Source organism: Portunus trituberculatus, chromosome 40 (genome assembly GCF_017591435.1).
Source record: "Portunus trituberculatus isolate SZX2019 chromosome 40, ASM1759143v1, whole genome shotgun sequence".
Taxonomy (NCBI): Eukaryota; Metazoa; Arthropoda; class Malacostraca; order Decapoda; family Portunidae; genus Portunus; species Portunus trituberculatus.
In genome coordinates, this window is record NC_059294.1 from 9,889,718 (window position 1) to 9,900,000 (window position 10,283).

At 37.0% G+C, this 10,283-nt stretch overlaps 1 protein-coding gene across 2 annotated transcripts in view; it reads right to left on the reverse strand.

Annotated features, from left to right (window-relative positions):
* Positions 1-144: 144 nt before the first annotated feature.
* The window catches only part of LOC123516152 (nuclear RNA export factor 1-like), an 11,282-nt gene continuing 1,143 nt past the window's right edge, over positions 145-10,283 (reverse strand). The window contains exons 2-3 of one of the 2 annotated variants that reach the window (XM_045275301.1): positions 4,686-4,756; positions 145-3,198 (exon numbers count right to left, since the gene is read on the reverse strand). In XM_045275301.1, coding sequence (XP_045131236.1) covers positions 1,764-3,182 — 1,419 coding nt within the window. In that variant the 5' untranslated portion in view covers positions 3,183-3,198; positions 4,686-4,756 and the 3' untranslated portion in view covers positions 145-1,763. The remainder of the gene's footprint in view (positions 3,199-4,685; positions 4,757-10,283) is intronic. The other variant, XM_045275302.1, reaches the window with a different exon arrangement.

A 10,283-nucleotide genomic window follows, 5' to 3' on the forward strand; every position in this document is an offset into this window, starting at 1 on the left:
TTTTCAGTGCATTTGACCCCTTTATCTTGACCAAACCAAAGTGCAATGATAATGCACACCAGAGCAACACTATATTGTATAATACTGATAGGACAATCATGGCTCAGATCAAAGATATTGTAATTCCATGAATACAAACAAAAGTTTGGTTCAAGATTTCTTTTTATGTACAAACAGTACAGTGTGGTCTTAGATATAGACAGGAGTGAATCTTTATTCCATAACCATAAAGACTTAAGATGAACACAATTTTAATTAAACTCATTTTCATTACATACATTTGTTTAGGGCTGAATATGCCATAGTCTCCCTAGGCCCCTGAAAGTCTGTCTGTGTTGGAATGATGTACCTGTTATTATGACTTCACAGAAGTTAAACCTTCAGGCAAGATATATTTGTTTGTAAATGTACAACAGTAATACTAACACATCCATGTCAACAATGCATTTTCACAATATGATTTAATAGGCACTATCTACACCTTGATAAATATCCAGTAATACATACATAGTTACATCTATTCAAATAACCATGTATAAAAATGCAGACATCAATAATTAATTTATATTATTGAAAAACACAAACTTCTGTTCTACTGCATTTTTTTAATGATTGACTGTTTTGTCATACTCAACTGATCCATTCAAACTAGCTGCATCTAGCATTCTGAACAAGACCTAATAATACTAAGGATGATGAATAATGAGACTATAGAATCTATGTTACATACATCTCCCTTACATTTGCTAGGATCAGGCAACACTGCTACCCTGGAATGATTAACAGGGTATATGTCAATCTTGTATGAATGAATATGTCACAATAGGAAATGCATTATTTAGGTAAATTAATTCTTCAAAACCTATTCACCTACTTGTCACACATATATATCATTACATGCAGATAGCTAGTCAGAATGGTTTGGCATGTGCTCTTCTTACCAATGATAGGAATTACTGGAACAAAGTGGTAATGCACCATGAAAACCTACATTTTTAAAACAAAATTTCACACTGCAATGTAAGCACTCTGTACTGAAATACTGAGAGAGAGAGAGAGAGAGAGAGAGAGAGAGAGAGAGAGAGAGAGAGAGAGAGAGAGAGAGAGAGAGAATCTGAGCTGGATTCTGCTGCACATTTAAGCATGATGGACCTCAATCATTTGTCATTTCAAGAAGAGAGTGCTAACCTTTCATGGTGTATGAAGAGATTTTTAAGTACAAGTGACCACTAAAACTCTGATATTCCTTTAACAATAGAAAGTGCCTTAATTTCCCACAAGTATTCGGCACATACATTGTCATTATCAATACCAGTAATGAATGACATGTTGAATACATTGATAGCACTGATAAGCAGAAACAAACCTATATGATTGTGAGAAACCTTAAAAGACTGACATTATTACAACAATCTAAAAAAAATTCATGGAAAAGAAATTTACAATATGGTAAAAGATGTATTAAAGGTGATTAAATTAACATTTTATCGGAAGTATGCCATCTTGCATGTGAAAGTTAAATATTGGCAATACATTACTCAATAACCTGTAGACAATCACTTTTGTTTGCCTACCTAGCCTCTAACATGACTTGTACACATTCAGAAACATTCAACTTAAGAAGATCTTGGAAAATTTCCCTCCTTAAACAATACGTACAGCTTCTCTTCAAGGTATGTTCTTAGAAATTACAGTACAAAAATAATTATAAATTAAAAATCAAATAAAAAACTTTGCGTCCACTCATCTGTAGGATGCTACTTTCATCTCAATTCCAATACGTCTCGAGAACAACAAAGACCAGCATTAAAAGGAACTATTTTCAATGTTCGGGCAAATGTGACCACAGCATCCAAACCTGTTATCTGACACTGACCCATGACAACTGCCTCAGCAGTGCTAGGACTGGGAAACTGAATATTGAAAGAGAAAGTGCTGTGCTGATGTTGAGTTCTTGGGAAAGTGACAAGTGCCTCCTTTATCTTCTCTTGACCCACAAAGGTACTGCTCACAATGGCTGCCAAATTAGATTTGATATCCAGTACAGCATCCGGGGTGTATGCTGCCAACAAATTATTGCGGTCAGGTGCATCTATGAGAGCATAATACTGTTCAAGGAACGATCTTACTAATGGTTCAGACACTGCACTGGAGCTGGTTCCAGCTGTGCTCAATGTAGCACCAGATTGAATGGAACTTAACACAGTGGGATGTTTACTATTTTCTGCTAAATATGCTTCTGCATCAACAGTGTCAAGAAGCTTCAGACGTGGGAAATTTCTCTTAGCCAGCTCTATATACTTAAGGGGCTTATTTTTATACATCTCAACAACAGGATTGAACTGCAAACTAAGCTCAGTAATAGGAAACATTTTAAAATGAGCTAGATCTCCCATGTTAGTAATGCCATTGTTCTCCAAGTTAAGAGCAAACAAGTTAGAAGGTCCTGAGTGGATTCCCTGAAGCAAGCTGAAGATACTGCCACGAAGACTGTTTTTACTAAGATTTAAGGCCTTCAAATGAGGAACATTCTCCTTAATTACTTTCACAACTTGTTTCATGATATCCGTGGCAGCTAAAGGTGCAAGAATATCTCTTTCAACTAATGCAGAATCATGATGTAGGTCAGTGAGATCTAACAGACAGGAGGTTGCATTGAACCGGCGGGCCATGGTTTCTCGCAGGACCTGAAGCTGATCAGAATTGAGAAGAAAACCAGGACAAGGCACTTTTGATGAACTGATTTTCAGGAGGTTTCCATTAGAATCTTGTATTCTCTTGTTTAAAGAACGAATGGCACTTGCTGCTGGCTCATTATTTTCAAGAAAGAAGTAACACTTATTATCTATTTTATGAAACCCAAGAGGCTGAAACTGCAAATCAAGAGAGCTCCCAATACTGGTATAGAGAAAATTTTTTTCCAATGCTTCACTTCCATTGACTTCAATCTTGTGCCATCCGACAGACTTCCCACTTTGCTTGTCTCTGTGATGATTTTTTTCCTCCCGTTTCTCTCGTTTCTTTTGTAGTTTTTTCATTCTTTTCCTCAGTTTGGCATTGCTCTTGGCATTACAGTGTTTGTCCTCACCATTAATGTTGAGTGACATTATCTCATCCTCATCAATGAATCCGCCACCTCCTTGCTTTTTTTTATGAAAACGATGTCGATTCTTCTTCCCCATGATTCAAGTTGTCAGCCTGTTGGTGGCATGAATATTCTGGTAAAACATTACAATTTTATGCCACTTACTTTATAAAAAAATTCTATATCCAAGTTTAGTACTTACAAGATAGGGAAAGTTCACTTCACCCTTCACTACTCATACATCTCTGGTCTGGAAGGGCATCTCCATTCTAATTCATTAATTCCAAACACTTTTAACATACACCTATGTTTCTTTTTTTTATTAGTAATGTAGCAGTATTTTTCACCTTTTGGCTAAGAATATATGTACATTAAGAACTTAGCACATTTTTACTTATGAGTCATCGTCCAAGGGTTTACAGTAATTAGCCCACATGCCAATTCACCCTTGAGTCAATTCGCCCACACATTCCATGTCATGTCCGCTGACTTTAAAAATAAGAACAAACGTGATGAAATCATGGGTGCTGTTTATCCTACTGTGTTTTTATCTAACACTGATAAATAAAGAATTAGAAAAGAAAACTTTATTACTTTCATGTGAATACAGAAATAGGCCTTTAAAATTAATAAGTTTAAAATCTTAATACAAATAAGAAGGCAGTGGCATAGCTAGTGGATAAAGGTGGTGAGTGTGGGATCGGATAGATGTCCATTTGTAGGTTCAAATCCCACTACGTACCGACTTGACACTATGCCATTTGTCAAGTGGTTTAAAGTTACCCATATATCATCATGATACCCAGGTTCTAGGTGATTACACCAAAGATGCACTTGGGTGGTGATATGGATCCTAATATGGGTACTACTATATATAAAATTGCCTGCGCCACTAATGGGTGGAAGCTAAACAGCGTTTTCTATACATACTCTTCAAGTATATCTACATGTGATATAGAGAGAGAGAGAGAGAGAGAGAGAGAGAGAGAGAGAGAGAGAGAGAGAGAGAGAGAGAGAGAGAGAGAGAGAGAGAGAGAGAGAGAGAGAAAAGGCATAAAACATTTAACAATAATAAAAAAAATGCAAACTATGTAGATTCAGCTGCACACTGGACCATTGCAGTGAGCACAATCATTCAGCAACTGATAAGATAGCATTTCTCCCCTCACATACACATTATAAAGAGTGAATATTTCACTCTGCAAATCCTTACTTTTTCTGCTGGATCTTCCATTAGTTAATTTAACCACAAACAACAAACTCAACACTAAAACTCATGGTAAAGTGAGAAGTAAATTAACCATGAATGAGTGTGCGCACACATATTTTTTAGGTCAGGAAGTGTATTTTGTGTGATGTTCTGAGTCTGGAGTGGTGGATCTTCAGGTGAGAAAATCTGGGGTGGCTGATTTTTGGGTAAAGCACTTTCAGGTGGTTAGTGTGGGGTGGCAGATCTTCAGGTGTTCCCTAATCACTTACAACCAATGACTCCACAGTGTGGGCGAAATGACTCCAAGGTGTGGCAAATTGGCAAGTGAGAGAAATAAACATCATCAGAACAAAGAAATAAAAAATGTATCTATCACAAGAGTTTACCTACCAAACTTCAATACAACTGAAGTTCTCAAGGGTTTCGAGGTTGATTTCAAGATTGCAGTGAATCCAACAAATCTGGAGACAAAAATACTGAATAAGATATAAAAGAATAATGAAGATAATGGTACTAAAATACTTTTATTCTTAATGGATAAGGATGAAAAACTTACTAAAATAGCACTGTTTCTTGGTAAATGTTGTTATCATTAGAAGTGTCTCTGTATATACACCAGCTTGGAATCAAACATTTTGTACTGAGTATGATGCATCAATGCCATCAATTACACATTTCCTTACCCCACCCTCGCCTCAGTTCAGTTCAGTTGTTGTTGTTGGGAGTGATGCCTTTGCATTGGCACTCCCGACTCCATTATTTTCTTTTTATTTTTCTTTCCCTTATTTTCCAAAACTTGTGGAGCATATTTTTTATGCTCTCTATATTGTACCCAAAAAGCACTTTTCCTATTAAGTGTTCTTAATCTTCTTGATAAGGTTGTTGTAATGCTGGATTCTTCTTTCTTTCTTCTAAGTAGGCTGGGCAGTGTAAAATAAAGTGATGCAGGTCTTCATAATTGCTTTCACACATTATACACCCTATGTCCCCATTTCTAAATCTCTTCCTGTCCCCCAAATTTAAACTATTTGTTCTGCACCTGAATAGGATTATTGATGCTTTGTTATCATACACTTTATTCTGTCCCCCTATCTCTGTTCTCCACTTTCTGTATACTTCCAGGCTTGTTTTTTCTAGCATCTGCTGCTTCCACTGATTTATATCCCACAATCTAATTTTTCTTTTATTTCCTTGTTTGTTATGTCATTTCTTCTAATTCTGACTGTTTTCCTTTCTAGTAATGCCTATTCTTTTTCCATGTCCTCATCTCCTCCACTATCCTTCCCAGCAAACTGTTACCTTCCTCTCTTAGTCTGTATTGTAAGTACTTTAGTTTTCCTTCCATTATTCTTGCCTTCATGCTTGAAATTCCTAATTCTCCCCTAAGCGCTGCTTCTTGTGCATATTTTGGTGCCCCCAACATCTGACAACTTCCACTATTTTTTATTCTTTGAAGTTTCCTGATTTCCTCCTGAGTTAAATCTACTATATTAGAGCCATACAGCACTGCAGGGAAGTCCACATTTTTCCAAAAGGCTTTTCCTATAAATAGTTTTAAACAACTTTTAGCTATGATTGAATAAGTTAAGTTTGCTAGCTTTCTTGCCTTTTCAATCATATGTCTAAAGATTTTTCTTTCATATCAAATCTTGCTCTTTTCCCTATTAATTTCTAGGCCATTCCTTTACTGATTTGCATTGTGGTTTGTATCACCCTCTCTGCATCTTCAATTCCCTGGGCTAGTAGTATACACAGGTGTAGGTACTGTGTGCGGAAGTACTGAGTACGGAAAGTACTGTGTGCAGCAACTGCAAAAAAGTCAAGTGGTACATAGTGCGCCTTGAATAGGTAAGCAACATAGCACACGCAAGGTGACAGTCAGTTATGATTTAGTGTAGCTCTGCCCACACCTCCTTGGAGTTTTTGGTACCTATCAACTATGCTATGTACTGCACCTGTGTACTGTCATCAGCAAAGAATAGTGATGTAATCTTGAAATTCTCATCTTTATAGCCTCTATCCATTACTTCTATTTTTTTTTCATTATCTTGTACCTATATTGTTAATTTGAATATTGTAGTCGGGTCTGTACACCCTTGCTTGATTCCACTAGTAACCATTATCTCTACCTCTTCATCTTCTCTCATTTTAATCCTTGTCTTGTCTCCTGAGTACATGTCAGACTTTCTATTATTTGTGGATTTATCTTAAATTCTGATTCGTGAATCAGAAACAGTGACTTCCATTCCCCTGTCTGTCTCACTCGGGCGCAAAAATGAATTCCTGAATGAAACTATACAAATCCATTCGGTTCAGGTTCATGATTCAGGTTTCCTATTCATTGTAGTGGATTCCATTCCCTTGTCTGTCTCACTCTCGCTACCTTCAATGAGTTCAGGAATAAAGTGGTACAAAGTCACACAATAGCACTACATAGCCTGTTGGAGTACATCGAAGACACCCAGTAGCTGGTCAGGCTTTGGCTTAGCAATTAGGACCAACAATGATACTGAAGGATGGCATAATAATTTGAACATTTTGTGTAGCAAATATCAGAATGTGAACGTGTATGAGCTGATAGGGGTTTTGCATGAAAAAGCAAAGCTTGTAACTATCCAGTGCCTTTTAGTGTCAGAGGGCAAGCTGCAAAGGTACCAAAGACAGATATACAAGGATTACCAGATATTTTTTTTTGACATATGGCAAGAGTACAAAGATGGTGAGCTACAGCCTCAAGATTTACTTCGCCGTGTCTCCCAGTATCACCATCCTCATTATACCAGGTCAGCAGATGAAAATATGGAAATGTAGGTTTTAAGTGTATATCTTTTAATTACTGTACAATAAAATATTTTATCCTCGTGTTATCTGAATAATGAAAAATAAATAAATAAATAAATATATATATATATATATATATATATATATATATATATATATATATATATATATATATATATATATAACGTGAATATCCTAATGTTGATTTTAGCAAAACCGTTGAATTGCCCAAGATTATTCGAGTGGAAAATATCCACACCGTCGAATCGTCCGAGACAGCCCGTCGAATTGTACTTCCGTCGAAACGTCCTGTATTCTCAAGCATGTATACGTATGGGAGAAAACAAGCACGCACACGCTTACGATTATTATACATGCAAGACTGATAAAAGAAAAAATATATTTATATATAACAGAAGCCTTCCACCACTTCATTCTCATTTCATACATTTCCAGCTACATAAGAGAGGAGTCTGAATGTTAATCTGATTGGGAACGAGGAGGTGCAGAAGAGGGTTGGGGGGATGGAAAGGGACGGTGTAGTAGTTTTGCACGTAGGTGGGAACGATGTCAGAGCAGGTGGGTCGGAGGAGTTAGTGGCAAGATTTCGGGAAATGTTAGGCAAGATAAGGGAGAGTGGTAGGAGGTGTGTAGTGTCAGGAATCTTGCCTCGTGTGTATGTTAGCAGGGAATGGTTGTCTAGAGCCATTGGTGTGAATGATCGGGTAAAAGGGATGTGTAAGGATGTGGGTGTCAGCTTTGTGGATGTATGGGATAGGTTCTATGGGCGAAGGGATTTGTATGCTAGGGATGGTGTGCATCTGAGTAGGAAGGGTGTGGATGTGCTGAGTGGATGTCTGGAGGGGAGTTGGGATGGAGTGTAGGGGTGAGGTAGCAAATGCATTCCAGAAGAAAGATGCTAGACATAAATTAGATAGGATAAACAGAGATAGTGAAAAGATTAGGAAAGATTTCCAGGTGCAAATAGGAGAGAATAAGATTAGGATTCCAAATAAGGAGACAGCATCTAGGAAGGTAGCAGGACTTAAATGTTTTTATGTAAATGCCAGGAGTCTTAGGAACAAGAAGGACGAGTTATCTAGTTATATAGTTGAGGAGGACTTAGATGTTGTATGTGTCACAGAGGCATGGGTAAATGAGGAAAAGTTTAGGAAAATAGGAAAGAATATGAAGTAGATGGATACATTATGTATTTACACCAGAGAATTGGTAGGATAGGTGGAGGAGTAGTTATTTATGTAAAAAATCCTTCATTTCCAGTCAGGTTAATGGTATTAAGGTAGATAACAGAGTAGAGTCCTTATGGCTGGATGTTAGAGTAAACAAAAGTAAGGTTATTAGAGTAGGAGCTTTTATAGACCACCTAACCAGTCAGCAGATGTAGACAACCTTATGGTAGATGAGATAAATAGGGGTGTACTAGTCAGACAATTATCTTAGGGATTTTAATCTTAAGTCAGTAAACTGGGAGAGGATGGTAGGAGATGCTAGTGAAAATAAGTTTATGGAAAGTTTTCAGGATAACTATTTAGTGCAGATGGTAGATAAACCTACTAGGGGGAGGAAGGTTTTAGACATAGTACTAACAAATATTGAGCATTGTTTAAAGGAAGTTGAGGTAGGAGAGACTTTAGCAAACAGTGACCATCATATAATTAGATTTATCATTAATTCCAGTAGGGATAATATAGTGAATAAGACTAGAGTCCCAAACTATCAGAAAGGCAATTATGGTAGGTTACGTCAGTTATTAGGAGAGGTAAACTGGGAAGATAGTTTTGGAAATAAAACTGCACAGGAGATGTGGGATATTTTTAAGGTTGTAGTAAAGGGTATAGTGATGCAGTGTATCCCTTACAAAGATATAAGGCAGAGAAACAGGAAGCCATTATGGTGGACTCATGAGATAGGTAGCCAGATCAGAGAGAAGAAGAGGGCATACAGAGAGTTGCAGAAAAGTGGGAAGATGTAGATTTGATTAGGTACAGACAGGTCAGAGATGATTTGAGTAAGGTTATAAAAAAAGTAAAAGGCAGGCAGAGATAAAACTAGCTAGAGCTGGGAGTAAAGATCCCAAAAATTATATAGTTATTACAAGGTCAGTGATAAAAGAAATAAGGATAGGATTGGACCACTCAGAAAAGATGGTGTAGTAGTGGATCAAAATGAAGACATAGTAGAATTATTGAATGAACAATTTTCTTCAGTATTTACTAGGAAAGAATAGGAAATCCTGTTACAAACAGTGCGACGAGTAGTTTAAGAGCTTTAGAAAATATTGATATAAAACCGGGAATTATTAGGAAATTTATTCTTGAACTAGACGATAGGAAAGCTAGTGGTCCTGATGAGCTACATGCCAGAGTACTTAGGGAGGGTGTAGACAGTATTTCTGAAGCACTTAAGTTAATCTTTGAAAGATCACTTAGGTTTGCTGAGATACCTCAGGACTGGAAGTTAGCTAATGTTACTCCAATATTTAAAAAAGGTAGGAAGGATGATGCGAATAATTATAGACCGATCAGTTTAACTAGTATAGTATGTAAGATACTAGAGAAAATCATTAAGGGTAGTATTTGGGAGCATTTAAATGAGAATAGATTAATTAGAGATACCCAACATGGCTTTAGATCAGGGAGGTCCTGTCTTACAAATTTGCTCGATATCTTAGAATATATTACCAAGGAGTTAGATGATGGAAATAGCATAGATGTTATATATCTAGATTTTAGCAAGGCGTTTGATAAGGTACCGCATAGGAGGCTAGTGTACAAATTGAGACTACATGGGATAGGGGGTAGGTTAGTTGATTGGATTAGTGAATGGCTTTCTGATAGGAAACAGAGAGTAGTATTAAATGGGGCAATGTCTGAGTGGAAGGAAGTGGTTAGTGGGTACCCCAAGGATCAGTGCTAGGACCTCTTCTTTTCTTGGTGTACATTAACGATTTAGATATAGGAATTAGTAGCAAAGTATCAAAGTTTGCAGATGATACTAAGATAGCATGTGCAGTACAGGGTGAAAAGGACAATTACAGAATACAACGAGACCTGGACAGGCTGATAGCATGGGCAGACAGGTGGCAGATGGAGTTTAATTCTAAAAGTGTCAGGTTATGCATTTAGGTAAAGACAACACAAACTTTAACTATGAGATGGAGGGATGTTGGCTAGAGGCAGTAGAGGA